The sequence below is a fragment of the Lathamus discolor genome, chromosome 1 (assembly GCF_037157495.1).
Source record: "Lathamus discolor isolate bLatDis1 chromosome 1, bLatDis1.hap1, whole genome shotgun sequence".
NCBI lineage: Eukaryota > Metazoa > Chordata > Aves > Psittaciformes > Psittacidae > Lathamus > Lathamus discolor.
This window is the reverse complement of record NC_088884.1, coordinates 133,618,651-133,634,272: the sequence shown is the minus strand read 5'-3', so window position 1 is coordinate 133,634,272 and position 15,622 is coordinate 133,618,651. Positions and strand designations below refer to the sequence as shown.

At 44.5% G+C, this 15,622-nt stretch overlaps 1 protein-coding gene across 2 annotated transcripts; it reads right to left on the bottom strand.

The window, feature by feature from the left end:
* Positions 1 to 1,436: 1,436 nt before the first annotated feature.
* Positions 1,437 to 9,691, bottom strand: LOC136007369 (general transcription factor IIE subunit 1-like). Of its 2 annotated transcripts, none has more exons than XM_065665253.1 (5): positions 9,612 to 9,691; positions 4,793 to 5,272; positions 3,308 to 3,509; positions 2,575 to 2,798; positions 1,437 to 2,158 (listed from the first exon to the last, which is right to left on the bottom strand). In XM_065665253.1, exons 2-5 carry the CDS (start codon positions 5,238 to 5,240, stop codon positions 1,761 to 1,763), a joined length of 1,272 nt encoding a protein of 423 aa, XP_065521325.1. In that variant the 5' UTR covers positions 5,241 to 5,272; positions 9,612 to 9,691; the 3' UTR covers positions 1,437 to 1,760. The 2 variants fall into 2 exon arrangements, with proteins under 2 accessions (XP_065521325.1, XP_065521326.1); XM_065665254.1 differs by having other exon boundaries at positions 1,437 to 2,155.
* Positions 9,692 to 15,622: the final 5,931 nt, after the last annotated feature.

Genomic DNA, 15,622 nt, shown 5'->3' with positions numbered 1-15,622 from the left:
CAGGAAGTCATAAAACAGAGCTAGAAGTAGCTTATTTGGCATATCTATCTGCTGCATTACAGAGATCCATTTACCTTAAAAACAAAGTTTTCTTGAAAGTGGTTAAAAAGCAGTGGTGATCTTTAATTCATAATTGTCTTCCTTTTGAGGTCACTGTAATAATACGGCTATATGCTGTGAGAAACAGTCTAGTGCCAGTGAAGCCTAAATATGCCTGAAGTTTGAATAAAAAGGAGAGTGTGATTCTTCTGTGATTTCTTTTTTTTTTTTTAGTTGAAGTCTCTCCAGGTCTATGAGCACATTTTGAAATGGCAGATTACAATCCAAAGAAAAAAGTGTATCAGAAAGTTCAATTTAGTTACTGTGCAGGCTCTAAACACACTGTAGTACTATGTGCAGAAAAAAGCTTCACAGTTTTGAGGACAGAGGAAGTATATTGTGACAAGGGCAAACCTGTGAAACAAAAGTTTTTAATCACTACAGTAAGGCACAAGAATAAGTAAGCCCAGGAGTGTACGTGAAAGGGGTCATTTTCATAGTGTAGAATGGTAAGATCCCTGAATAGTTGAGCTTAAAGTTTAATGATTTACCATATAAACTAGATTTGACTCAAGAAATGGCATAAGCACACACCATTCCTGAATTCTTGTTCTGGAATGGTATGTACGAACAGTGAACTGACATGGCATTTCTTTGGTCATGCTTTCTCTCTGCCCTTTCACTACAGGCTGGCTCAGGTTGGCAGGGACCTGTGAAGCCAGTCTTGTCCAACCCCCTGCTCAAGCAGGGCTACTTAGAGATGGTTGGTTAGGACTGTGCCCAGTTGTATTTGAGTATCTCCACACAATCTCCCTGGGCAGCCCATGCCAGTGCTTGGTTCCTCCTAAAAAAAGTGTTTCCTAACACTGAGGGAAGAGCCTATGTTTCAGTTTGTGACCATCATTTACTTTCATTCAAGTAGGAGTGCTGAGGAAGTTAAGATCTCCCTTATATTCTGATGCCACTCCTACTCATGTCATTCAGTTCAAGTGGAATGTGTTTTTTTCCAGTGGGGACAGGGAAGGTCTTGGTTTAAAAAAGGTTATGGGAGAATAGATGAACTTGTAAGAAGCAGGCAAGCATTGCTTGCTGTCTTACCCATCCAGACCAAAATGTTACATTTTGCTGTCTAGTATCCATTGCACAGTTCATCACAAAGAATTCAGGTAACTATTTTTAAGATTAAATTTAAAGAGATCAGAGATGGTTCTCTCCTACAGCCAGTGCAACTCAGTAGGAGTTGTTACTGCTCTATAGTGAATGACCTAATAAAACAAATAGAATACACTGGTGTGGAGTGAAACCAAATCATATTTGGCTTCAACTCATTTTCACTACTGGAAGTATCTGCTAAGTTCTGTATGGAAAGTGCAATAATAGATTTCTTACAAATAGAGTTCACCAGTGCTTTTGAAACTTTATTTTAATCAATCCACTGCAAAATTATTCATGCTCCAAAACTAATTACAGCATTCACAGAGTCTAAGCATTAAGACAACAGAAACCCCCTAATAACTTTGGGTGGCTTTTGCTGCAATGCTAGCATTTTGAGCTGTAGTCACCTACTACAGGTTTATAATCTTACGTAAGAGCAAGGAAATCAAACAACACCACCCTTTGATGGTAAACTTTGAAGAACATAAGTTAAACTAATAGATTGTCTTATTTCAAAAGAAGCCTTTACCCATTCTACACAAATTTACATGTTCACACTGCCATATTTATTCAAAGACAGACTGGAACATTTCTTGCCCTACTTTAATATACTCTTCCCTCTCTTCATTTGTCATTAGAGACACAAGCTCTGGATTTTCATTAACTTCACTGTATGAATGAGGCTGACCAGCTACCATTAAAATAGGACCTTGTGTTTCCTGTTCTTCATCCTCTTGTTCAAAGTTGCTGCCTGCTCCTTCCATTCCTGCTGCTCTTGAGTGCTTGGCACCACCTTCAGGCTCACTAACATCACTGCCTTCTTTCGGTGGTTTGCTTTTGACAACAGGAGCCTTGTCTGTGCTAGATGACCACTTGGGTTCATGGAGCAGGAGAGTCCTGAGGATTTCATTATCAGTGACAGTTTCTTTACCACTTTCTTCAGTTTCTTCAGAGGCATTTACTGCTAATACACAACACTAAGTGTCAGAGGTATCAATAGTTTACAGTTACCACAGGCATTCTGCATAAATTAGTTTCTTCTACTCTGGATCATCTTTACCCACACTATAGGATTTTCTTCAAAGTGCAGATGTCTCCAAGACTTTCCCACTTTAAAGATTGCCACTAAAGTTACTGCATGGCTACAGCTAAAAATTCCAGGAGCTGGTATCTGACTTTACAAATGCTGCCTCAGTCAGGTTAAAGACTGGTATTTATAAGCTGTGATAACCACTAATGCAGAATTAAAGTGTAACTCTATATTCTAAACCAAGCTGACTACATTTTCAATAGGGAAGCTATGTTTAAATGCAGTAAGGCTACCAAATGTAGAGTATTTGCTAAAAAAAAAAAAAAAAAAAAAAAAAAAATCCAACCTACCAACACTGTTGGTGGTTCTTGTTGCTCCTTCCACAGTGCTCTGCAACATCCAGATAGGTTGCTTCTTAGCTGGTTTTTCTCTTGTTTTCTTCTTGTCCTCAGAGTCTTGGACATCAACAACTAAGTTTTGAGTGTACATACTGCTGTAAGAGGAACATCTGCTGGCCCATTTCTCAGGTTGGCTGCAGGAGTCCAGCACACTTGAATCTACCTTCTGATCAAAGCTGAATGAAACATCACCCATTTGGGGCAGGTTAAATTCAGGCAAGAACCCTCCAGTTCCCATACAAGCAAACAAAACAAGACCAAGAAAAAGCATATTTTGTCATCAGAGAAGCTTTAACCAGTGCTCTATCTTAAAGCAGTTCTCATTCCTTGTTACTTCATCTCAGAGGCAAGTGGCTCTGAACTGATTTTTGCATGGTCTTCGCAGTTATGTGTCTCTGGATGGAGCATGCTGCTAGAGAAACATTACTTTCTCACAGAAAGGGTTATGAATATTAGCTAAAGAAGTCTGGAAAATTAATTACTTTTAAAAGCAGCAAAAAAACCCTATAAATACATAATAATTTAAAATGCCTTAGGTATTGCAGGCTTCTTTATTAAGCAGCTGACAAAGCAGAACTGAGTAGAAAGTGGGCTGCAATTCAGTATTTCAGAGGTTTTACAACTGAGCAGCTTTCGGGGCGCGGGGAGGGGGTGCTGATCAGAAGTTTGAGGGTTATGATTATACCTTCCTGACAATTCTGGTATTTCTGTTGGCTGCGGTTCCAGCAACTCATATGGCAGAACAATGTCTTCAGTTTCACGCAGCAGCACAAAGACAGGTTCCATCTGCTCATTGAATTTCGCTAGCAAGGTTTGAGTGTCACGCTTCAGAAGTGCCGAGGCATCTTCCTCTACTTCAGTGTTGCAGTAAGTGCAGTGGAAAGTCTCTGCAACATGATCCAACATGGGGAATTCGTGAGTTCATATGACACGAAAAAACAGCAGTATCTTGTTAAGAAATCCATAACCTGCACTATTAGCAAAACATTGCTTGTTCACATTAACTAGGGAACTCAAGTTATAAAAGCAAGCCTTTTTTGCCTTTTGGAGAGGGACTGATATTCACACTATGCAAGGGAGAAATGGCTGTATTGGGGGAGGAAAAGTTAAGTTGGCTAGACCTGGAATGTCATCAGATAGTAAGATCTAGTATTTTTCTTCTCTGTTCTCATCTTAGTTCATCATGTAAGAAAAGACATTTGCTAGCATAAATAGCATCTGTTGTTCAGAGGTCTGAAGTTCAGGAAGACTCATTTAATGCTAAGCCCCTGTATTTATGTCTTAAGCAAGAAAATAATTAAAGCATATTCTATTAAAAATATATTGCAAGCCTCAGTGTTTGCAATGTTGACAAAGTCCCTGCATTTAGAACAAGAGATGATTTTGCTAACTGACAGTACACTCCTTTCACCTTCAAAGGTCCAAGCTAAGCATGTAAAGTTTACTCTCTCTAGTTCTGGCATCCTTTGCCAATTCTACAGCCCAAATGTTAACAACACAGCAGCTGCGCTTAGAGTAATGCCTTGTAGTGTGGTGCCATTTTAACTCATTTTGAAAGAGTACTTTCTGTTGAGTTATTTTGATTTTGGAGAAAAGAAACCCTCAAGCCCTGATGCACTTCTGCTGTGGATGTGTTGTGCTGCCACAGGAGAAACCTGAGCTTCCCCGCTTCCAGCACAGGGAGTAACGGAATGCCTCTGCTTCTGAGCTGCAATACTTTTATCACAGTAGCTGGCTGCAAACAGTTTTCTCCATCTTGTCCAACTCTTTCAGCAGAAGAACTGAACACGCAAACGGATTAATTGATGCATTCAGAACAGAGTCAAGTGAGTACTGTATTCTCATTTCTGTATGAGGAGGTGGGGAATCACAAGACTTTGGTGAGTAGTATTAAAACAGGTTAGAAGTCTTGTTCATAGCAAAGCTGAGGCCTGAAATCTGACTCCAAACCCCAGCACATATATTTAAGATTGCTCTTCCTCTTGCTTGGCCTCTTCTACAGGGACAGCTTTCTTCTTACCCTTGCATTCCAGCTTCTCCTGTCTAGGACCTTTTCCACCGCAAACAAGAAATACATTCTAAAAACAAGCTTTTATTGCAAAGTTTGCATAGGAGCCAACTTTGTGCTATCAAATTTACTCTTTAAGACGAGAGCAAATAGGCAACATACCTGTAAATACATCAAAGATCTGATTGACCTCGAGGTCTGTGTAAGTGCTGGAGCAAGACGGACATTTAAAAGAGAACCTGGTAGTTGAATCCCGCTCATCCGCTTCTATTTTCCGGCGTATATGATCCATTTTGTATTTTACCACATCCACCAGCACCTTGTAGTTGATGTAATAGTAATTGTGCCTTGTGCTCTTCCCATTAGGCCCCGTTTCAACTCGCATACGCAGCTTCACAAACTTGTCTGCCTTGAGCGTATTGAGGACAGCTCGCAGTTGCTTATGTTCGTACTTGAGCAGCTGTAACAGGTCATCCTCTTTGATGCAGGGGTAGCGGATCAGTAGATCAAGGGCCAGGGAGTGCTCTGCTCCATAGAAACCACGCACTATGTGTTTGGCCAGGCGCTTTAGGGCTGCCGGGACCTCTGTGATAACACTTTGCTCTTCCATCAGGAGCTGAGCCACTGTCAGAAAGAGAAGTGCTGCACAACAAACAGAAGGGAGGTGAGCTACAGTGAGCCTTTCTTAGCACTGACCTGCTTGTACAGCAGGTCATTTGCTGTGCTTCTACGAGAGTCTTCATGGACCAACAGATTGATGTCAAATCCTTAACCTGCAACTAGGGATGGGGAAGGTATCAAAGATTACTCAATTTTGATGTAAATTATTCATGTCCTCTTGTGTAAAAACCCACAGAAGATATCTAGGAAAACAGGTTACAGAAAGTTCATAATGATTCTCTTTACAGAGGACAGCACAGTTATCTTGCATGTTCAAGTCTGCCCAAAGTGTCTGTTTTCATTCACAGCCAGCCAGGTAGGAACTCAACACCATGCACCTTCAAAAGTAAAGCTCAGGACACAAGCTAGGTAAGAAATCTTTGGCTTAGTTCATAACAACATGTGAAATAGATGAGCCTGCATCTCCCTTTGCGGCAAAGCCACAAGAGGCGTTTCAACACCTTTTAGCTTGTACTTTGTGATTTTTCTGCTGACTGCTGCATGGCAAATCTGGGGCACAGGCTTTTCCATCTTGTCTGGCACTGCTTTCACTCAGCACTGGGTGCCTGGGACTGTGCCTGCTTTTTCCACCACACCAGATCACCAGGGAACATCTGTAGCAGGACATTTTACTCCTTAGTACTTAATCAGTCCAGCTGTCCTAATTGTGCCTTACATGTAAGAAGTGGAGGGAAAATAAAAGAATTGGTATAGGTTTCAATAAAGCCACATCCCAGTTTCCTTCTTTGAGGCACATTAAAAATCCTGCAGTGGTGTTTGGTAGCACAGCCACCGGGCAGGCAGCTGTGCAGAGAACTGTGCCATGTGCAGCCAGGCAGTGTTGGTGTAGCTACAGGACCAGGCACTGAGCAGGCAGTGGATGCGTTACAGCACACTGCATTGCCAGCACTGGCACCTGCTGCTGAGTGGCAGCTTGCTCGAGCACAGCTAATGCCACACAGAGCTTCCAGGTGCCCTTCATCAGAAATCCTAGATAAAAACCCAGACCTGTTTGCAGTAGCCTTGTAGTCAAGCCATAATTGAATTTACATCTCACAGGAGCAGCCTTTTGGATAAGGAAAGCCAAACATAAACCTGCTGGTATGAGGCTGGAAACCCTGAAAGCAATAGCACCACACTGACCTAAATTTCCTCTCACAGGAAGAGCAGGGAAACTGGAATAGGCTGCCCAGACTGGGCAAGAGCCTGAGCAGCCTGACGTTGCTTGGAGATTAGTTGTGCCATGAGCAAGGTTTGGACCAGATGGCTTCCAGGTCCTGTCTAACCTAAATTTTCCTCTTCTGTGCAAAGTGAGGTAAATTCAAGCACAATAAGAAGAGAAGCTTTGGGAATGTCAGTCAGTTCCTTGACAGTCCTCCTCAGACTGCTAAAAGAGGATTTTTGTGCTTTTTCCACACAAGCCTGGAGAAAGAAGCATTTTTTTTATCATTGTTGTCATTTTCATAGTTCTACTCTTTCACTTCTCCTTTGCCCTCATCCTCAAAAGAGGCTCAATTACAGTGCACCTGATTGTCGCATTGAGACAGGCAGCATAGCTCATCGCAAGACAAACAATATTCCCTTCCACAGGCAGGAAAGGTTGGGACCTGCAGCTTGCATTCAACCAAGCCTCCCAGAAGCTAAACCCTGTTCTTGCTGCCAGCCAAGTCCTCATGAAGGTTTGACACGCATGTGGATGTGTCTGTGGTGGGACAGGGACATAGTCTAGTCCAGAGTCAGAAGCTCCATCTGCTGAGCAGAGGCTAGATGCTTAATAAAATCCTTTTGACTGCAGTCCCACCTCCACCTCTTTCCCTGATGGATGAGCTACCTCAGGTTGCCAGGGCATTTTCTGCTGGATAAAGCCATAAGCAGACCTGTTGGATAACAGGTCAGTGAGCACAGTGGCTACCCCTGAGCCACTCAACCATGTTCACGCCTCAGCTGCACTTGGCAGGCAATTTTCCTTTCCCCATCTACAGCAAGGACTCTGCTCTTGGCATTCAGTAGGCTTTCCTTTGCAGTCAGGATAAGGGTATGCATGCATATATATACATATACACACACAATGATATTGAGAATAGCCAAGAAGCTTCAGACTGCAAAGAAGCTACTGGTGTGTGGGATAGCTTATGTTTACTGCTCTTGACCCAGGGCTATGCTCTGGTTTCCCACATCTATCTAGTGCTTTAACCTCCGGGGCACTTGAGCACAGACAAACATCAGCCTTCTTCCGCAGAAAAGTGGGCTAACTTACAGTAAACACACCTCCTTCTTCCTCTTTCTGGCCTCACATATTTGGAATGTTTCTGTGCCATAGCTTATACTCAGCAGGAAGGACAGGCAGCCAGTGTTCTCAGCCGGCCTCCATTCCAAGGATCAGGAACATGTCTGCGAGTCTCCTCATGCTCTGGAGAGCCCTGAGCCTTGATCACTGAGCAGCACTAAATTGCAGCCCCAGCACCTGAGTCAGATGCAGGACTAGTCATGTGCACTAGTCTGGGCTAAGATCTCAGAAAGGGCCAACATGCCCCCTGCCTGGATTCATTTTGTACGAACACCAGTGTGAGTGTGGGAACCATTAAAAGAACAAATCCACTTCTGCGTCTAGCCCTTGGCTAATGGGGGCAGAACCCTGGCACTGAAAAGACTTGTATTACAAGCAGGTCTCATGACTGTTTTTCTTACCCCAAGCCAAATAGAGAATGTAATCATTTCAAAGGGAGTGTGATAAGTAGATAACATCATTAAGGAAGAAGTAGGACCTGAACTGTAAGTTTGAGGTTTGCTGACCTATCAGTTCTCTGGATGACTCCTTATCCAGACTTGCCTTGCGTACTTGCATCTCTAGGGCAAGCAGTGCTCTGAAGTGCTGGGAAGTCTGGACTGCGTTTAAGTACTTCCGAGCACCTTGATGTTAAAAGCTCTTCAGGTCCAGGGTCCTACAACCGTGTAAACTATTCAAGGAAGGGAAAAAACCCAGCTCACCCACACAGCAGAACGCCCCATACATAGACACATAGCGTAAATATCATGAGTATATCCTGGGAAATGAGTGAAAAGCTTTTTCCAAGAACAAGTCTATAGAGCCCACTGTCCATGTGCAGCGGGAATGTAGATATGCCTTTGGTTCAGTGTAAAAGGAAATCACTTTCTTTTACAAAAATATCTGAGTTTGCCCTGAACAAAGAGCATTCATGGGAAACACAAAGCCCCCCAGAAGTGTTCCCTTACGCTACACAAAACCACAACCTGTGTTTTTTAGCAAAAACCACATAAGATCAAAGTGGGGGAAGCTTTCTCTGCAGTGCTTTGGTTATTTCAAGCTCTATTTCCCCAGTCCATTTTCAAAAACTCCTCATCACCAAAACTGAAGTCTTCCAATTCAGGAAAACTGCTGATTTTTAAAAGCTGTTGTATAGTTTTCAGCTCATAGGTAGCAGTTCTCCTTTAAAAGCACCTAGAGGTGACCCTTACCGAGCAAGGGAGGAGGAAGAAGAGTAGGTCCCTATAGACAGAGAAGGGCTTTAAACTGGAATCTGCTCTGTAGGTGAGCCACAGTCTGCACTAAGGAGACAGGTATTTTGCTGCTCATGTAGAATAGAGTATTTCCAGCTGATAGCATGTCCGGATAAGATACCTCAGAAGTCACAATCTAGCTTCTGCCTTTAGATACTTCTAAAGTATTTACTTATGAGTCTTGGAGGGGCTACCTTCTTACTACACTGATTAGCTGTAAGATTACTCAGTTACTTAGATTCTTGAGAGCCCCTTCTGCTTGTAGTTAATATAGAGCCATTATAATCTGAATAGAATCACAGAATGGTTTGGATTAGAAGGGACCTGAGAGCTCATCCAGTTCCAACCCCCCTGCCATAGGCAGGTACACCTCACACTAGACCAGGTTGTTCAAAGTCGCATCCAACCTGGCCTTGAACACTGCCAGCAGCAAGGGAACCACAGCTTCTCAGGGCAACCTGTGCCAGCATCATCAAGGAGAGATAAATGCAATGTTTTGTCTTTCCCACATACAGGATCTACCTTTTGGATCCTCTTTTTGCTTTGGGAAACCTACGCAGAGGTTGGCAGGCAACAACCAAAAGCAGAATTTCAAGTTAAGAGGGCATCATATAGAGCAAGTTCTGCAAGGTTTCTCCAGAGCCAGTTGCTTCATTAACATTTCACTCAAGCTACCCGAGAAAGCAAAGTACCCATCTCACACTTCAGAAGGCACTAAACCAGAAAGATTTAGTAAGGCAATCTCCCATCACACTTCATATAACCATATCCTTTGCAGATAAGTTAAAAACCTTATCATTACCTCTCTTAAATAGGCAGGAGACTTCAGACTGGTACTGTAGAATTGCTCCTTTGCTAAGAGGGAAAAGGAACTGCAAAACAAGCTTAAGTATTTCCCAGCCTTTTCCTAGACCTATCTGTGATAAGCCCTAATTATCACCCAGCTGGAGCAAGAGAGTCCCAGATCACATTTCATTAGCAACTGAATGAATTCAGCCTTGCATACATTGTGTCATGATAAAGTCATAAATCTATTGCTCAATGAAATCCACCTACGACAGGGAAGGACTGCAAATGTAAGTAACTGCAATCTTTGATTAGTGTTTGCATTAGCATGACTTTAGAAGACTAAAAGTAACATAATCATTAGCTCTTCTTTTGTTGTTACAAACCAAGTATTTAGTACAGGTATTTTATGTAATCTGTGTTCAGAAGCTTTCATAAGCAAACCTGGAAACTTGAATATCTTACAAAGAAGAAAGCTGGAATTTACATGTTTATTGGGTTTGTATGTTTACTTATTAATCTTTTCAGGTGTTTTATGTTTTTGAAAGGAAACAAAAAGCAATTTTTCACTGTGTTTCTCTAGAAGATCAGGTTATGGACACTATTATTTCCTTCTGTGGGCTAGACATCCGTGTTTAAAAACGATGTCGAAATACAGTTGCCACACACTGTATTGTCCAGGGTTAAAATGCTGAATTCTATTGGGATTACGATCATCTTATTCCATCTCAAATCTGTATCTTTTATGTATGCGCAGTAAAGGCTAATATGTTATAGTGATGTGGCTTAGGTCTTCATGATATGAGTTGCAGTGTGCAATGTACTTTTGTTACTGCTGTTTTGTTGCTGGAACTGCAACTCTCCAACTTAACCTGGGTCCGTGGGGAGCCCGCAAGGTGCGGGTGCTTCTCTGCATAGCACAGGCTGTGGGACTGGCACCTGTGAACATCACTACAGAAGGTGGTGCCACTGAGAAATAGTCAATACCAGAAAAACACCCTCCTAGTTTAGCAGCAAAGGTTTGATACCACAGTTCAGAAACTGCAGGAACAGGTGACTATGAAAAAGATCCCTGAGATGAGCTCTGCTCTTGCTTGTGATTTATAGCAGCAGGGATCGGTTTCATGCCTTATGCCGGGAGCGACCCTTTACTGATCTTTTTCTGTTCCATCAAGTAAGAAGTTATTTAGTGGATGCCAACAGCTGAGGAGCGTAACTGGCATAAACATTCAACTGCAAACTGAAAATGCTCACGGAGGTAAAATGAAGCAGATGCACCTCATTCCATGCAGTGGTTATTGAGTGTGCCACTTTGCTGTCAAGTTACACGAGACAGTGCAAAGGAGCAAGACTGCTTGCTGGTACCTGTACAGTTCAGTCTGTGGAAAACGTTTACGATGAGGAATACCCGTGGGTTTCCTCACAGAGTGTTTTAACAGGGCAAATGCCGTGTAACCTCCGCGCTGCTGCTCATGTGACAGTCCTCAGCCTGCGCGTGGACGTGTGGAACCGGATCACGAGAGAACAGCTTTCTAAATTAAGGACGGTGATAGTCTGCCTGATAACACTGCTGCAGGAACAGGAAACCCCCGCTGCCTGCGCCAGCTGTGCCTGACACCACGGGAGCTGCTCACCGAGGGCAGGTAAGCTCCACACAGCACAGGTAAACCTCCATGTAGCAAAGGTGCTGCTCAGCCAAGCGTCTGCCTGTTTGGGGGCTGGGAGGGAACCCCACATGGGCTCATGCTGTGCTCATGCAGCACTCCGAGCAGCAGTGAAAATGGCAAGCCAAAACCACCCCCAATAAGGACACAGAGTGGTTTGAGCAGGTATTTGTGGCTGTGGCACTGAGGGCCGTGGGAAGCAGGGTTTGTGCCGGTGTGTTATCGTGATGTTGCGCAAGAGAGACATCACTGAAAGCAGGAGGTTGAGGTGGGGATAGGCAGTCGCCTGGCTTCATTTCAAACCCATTTGGTGCTGGGTTGTTTATCTCTGATGCTGTCTGCACACACTGCACTGCCAGGCTGCTTGGTGAAAAGGAGGCCGATAATCAACTGGGCAGTGTCAGGTGGGAGAAACAAATATGAGTCCCACCAGAGGGGAAAATTAGTGGGTTGCTGCTTTGGGGGACAAAGGTATGATCAGGATCCTCACAGAGCAAACGTGGCTCGTTTCACCTGTTGGCAGAGCAGAGGCTGCTATAGATGGCCTGGTGGGAGGATGTGACTTGCACCTTGTGTAAATAGGAGCTGTTATAAGTTGCTTTATTGTCCTCTCCGGGCCAAACGGCTGCTGCACTTCCTCTCACCAGACAGGCATGAGGAAGCTGTGTTCTGGTGTATCTTATGCTCTCCATTCCAACTGAATACCCTGCCCGCAGCTGAAACAATAAAACCTCTAGCTGTCTAGCTTATACATTCAAGCACTGCAAAATAACCACCAGGAGCACAGTAAGCACCTGTAGGTAGCCTGCTAACCCTGCCCACGCAGTACTCTTCATCACACGGTCATCTCTCCTCTTTTTCCCTGTGCTGGCCTTTCTCAAAGTCTCTGTCTCAGTGCATTGCCCTGAGATCTGTTGATTTTACGACCCATCCAAACCTTGCATTGAGATGGTTCAGTTTCTTTGCAGTTTTCCTATGGTGCTCTCTCTGTGTTACTTAATTCCATGATTCCTGAAGGCTCGCGGCTATTGGACTAAATCAGCTTTGTTTGAGGGCTTCAGGCCTCTCTTTGGATTAGTTTATGTCACAATCTTTCTGATATCTAGAAAGATAGGGGATATCATGCCTGTATTACATATGGGCCTCAGAGGTACAGAATTCGAAACCAAGGTGCCTGGAGGATTTTTGAGAGCCTGAACTGAGATGTAAAGAATTAGGACACATTGTACAGCACTTCATCTGATTGCAGCATAGCTCCCTCTGTCTTGATGGTTGCTGTGATCAGTACTTCCAAGTCAACCATGGGTATCACAGACTGCTACTGGCCAAAACCCACAACTTACTGGGTTGCCTGTGTAGCACCTGGCAGAGATGGGTGAGGATTCGGTTGTCCCAGAGGGTACTTAGGCCTGCCTAGTCTGCAGCACCTTTCTCTTGCAAGGCCTTATTTACTGTCTTGAGAGCTGGAACAAAGCAGAAGCCTTTCTCCTTTATTATGCCATCCTCATTAATCACAGGAACACAGCCTGTCCTGTGCAGAGAGTGAAACAAGGCATCTTTGTAAAAGGAATTTTGGGATCATACAAAAAGCCTGTGTCCCATCCAAAAAGGAAGAGGAATGAGTAGCTGCTATGCTTGCTGGCTTCTGGATGCTTTACAGCCTCCAGCTGTATATCTTGCTTTTAAATCTGAAGAGTGGCTACCTGGGTAACATGTATGTTTTAACTTCAGTATTCTTTCCTCCGAGGATCTGTTTAGATCTACTAACTCTCAGCATGATTTGACAAACTATAGTAACAGCAGTTGCTGCAGGTGGGGAGGCACATTTTGGTTGGGCTTTCATACAACAGCAAAGGAATGCTTAGTTTAGGGAGCAGTGGGGTCAGTAGAGGAGTGTACTCTTTCTCTTGTTTTTCCTTCTCCATCCAATCACTTCGGTTTCTTTTCCCCACCTCGTTCATGCAGAAAGCATACCTTCTGCAGCTGAACGGGGCTATCTTGGCAGAACAGTTTCCAGCTCTCCGGGGATGGTGCATGTGCACCACTTGCAGGAATGCAGATGCAGCATTTTGGGAACTAAGTTGGGCAAATCATATGCAACTACTCAAAGGTTTAAACAGTGGTGCAATTCAAACGGTTGGTGTAGCCTGAGAAAAGGCTGTGTCTGATACAAACACAGAATCACAGAATCACAGAATCCCAAGGGTTGGAAGGGACCTAAAAAGATCATCTAGTCCAACCCCCCTGCAAGAGCAGGGTAACCTACAGTACATCACACAGGAACTTGTCCAGGCGGGCCTTGAATATCTCCAGTGTAGGAGACTCCACAACCCCCCTGGGCAACCTGTTCCAGTGCTCTGTCACTCTTACAGTAAAGAAGTTCTTCCTGATGTTAACGTGGAACTTCCTATGTTCCAGTTTACACCCATTGCCCCTTGTCCTATCACTGGATATCACTGAAAAAAGCCTAGCTCCATCATCCTGACACTCACCCTTCACATATTTGTAAACATTGATGAGGTCACCCCTCAGTCTCCTCTTCTCCAAGCTAAAGAGACCCAGCTCCCTCAGCCTCTCCTCATAAGGGAGATGTTCCACTCCCTTAATCATCTTTGTGGCTCTGCGCTGGACTCCTTCAAGCAATTCCCTGTCCTTCTTGAACAGAGGGGCCCAGAACTGGACGCAATATTCCAGATGCGGCCTCACCAAGGCTGAGTAGAGGGGGAGGAGAACCTCTCTTGACCTACTAACCACTCCCTTTCTAATGCACCCTAAGATGCCATTTGCCTTCTTGGCCACAAGAGCACATTGCTGGCTCATGGTCATCCTCCTATCCACCAGGACCCCCAGGTCCCTTTCCCCTTCACTACTTTCCAGCAGGTCAACCCCCAACCTGTACTGGTACATGGGGTTGTTCTTCCCCAGATGCAAGACTCTACATTTGCCCTTGTTAAATTTCATCAAGTTTCTCCCCGCCCAACTCTCCAGCCTGTCCAGGTCTCGCTGAATGGCAGCACAGTCCTCTGGTGTGTCAGCCACTCCTCCCAGTTTTGTGTCATCAGCGAACTTGCTGATGGTGCACTCAGTTCCCTCATCCAGGTCATTGATGAAAATATTAAACAGCACCGGTCCCAGCACCGACCCCTGGGGAACTCCACTAGTCACAGACCTCCAGCTAGATTCTGCGCCATTGACCACAACTCTCTGCCTTCTTCCTTTCAACCAGTTCTCGATCCACCTCACTACTTGATCGTCAAGCCCACACTTCCTTAGCTTATCTATGAGGATGCTGTGGGAGACAGTATCAAATGCCTTACTGAAATCAAGAAAAACTACATCTACCGCTCTACCATCATCCCTCCACCTAGTCACTTCCTCATAGAAGGCTATAAGGTTGGTCATACATGACTTCCCCCTCATAAAACCATGTTGGCTGTTCTTAATGACCCCCTCATCCTTGATATGCCTAGTGATGGAGTCAAGAATAAGTTGTTCCATCACCTTTCCAGGGATGGAGGTAAGGCTGACCGGTCTATAATTACCCGGGTCCTCCTTCTTGCCCTTCTTATAGATTGGTGTGACCTTTGCCATCCGCCAATCCTCAGGCACCTTGCCCGTTTCCCACGACTTACCAAAGATGATGGAGAGTGGCCTAGCAATGACCTCCGCCAGCTCCCTCAGCACCCGTGGGTGCATTCCATCCGGACCCATCGATTTACAGATGTCCTGTTTGCATAGCTGATCCCTAACCCAATCCTCATCTACCAAAGCAAACTCCTCCTTTGTCCTGACTCCTTCTGGGGCTATAGAAATCCGGGGCCCTCGGGGAGAGTCTGCAGGAGTAAAGACAGAGGCAAAGAAGGCATTCAGCACCTCTGCCTTCTTTATATCTTCTGTCTCCAGGGTACCCACTTCGTTCAGCAGTGGGCCTATATTGCCTCTTGTTTTAGTTTTATTTGCTATGTATTTGAAGAAGCCCTTTCTATTGTCTTTAACCCGACTAGCAAGATTGAGTTCCAAGGAGGCCTTAGCTGTCCTAATTGCCTCCCTACATCCTCTAACAACTGTCCTATATTCCTCCCAAGCGGCCAGCCCCTCCTTCCATAATCCATAGATTCTCCTTTTCCACTTGAGTTTGCCCAGCAGCTCCTTGTTTAACCACGCCGGTCTCCTAGATCCCTTACTTGACTTCCTACTCATTGGGACGCTCCGATCCTGAGCTTGGAAGAAGCGGTCCTTGAATGCTAACCAACTATCTTGAGCCCCTTTACCGCCTAGTACACTTTCCCATGAGACTTCCCTTAGCAGTTGACTGAAGAGGCCAAAGTTGGCCCTTCGGAAATCCAGAACTGTGGCTTTGCTA

Coding starts and splice junctions, on each gene's coding strand:
- LOC136007369 (XM_065665253.1), bottom strand. CDS start 5,240: ATGGAAGAGCAAAGTGTTATCACAGAGGTCCCGGCAGCCCTAAAGCGC. Junction 3,510..4,792: donor GATCTTTGATGTATTTACAG/GTATGTTGCCTA, acceptor ATCATGTTGCAG/AGACTTTCCACTGCACTTAC. Junction 2,799..3,307: donor ATACCAGAATTGTCAGGAAG/GTATAATCATAA, acceptor TGTTTCATTCAG/CTTTGATCAGAAGGTAGATT.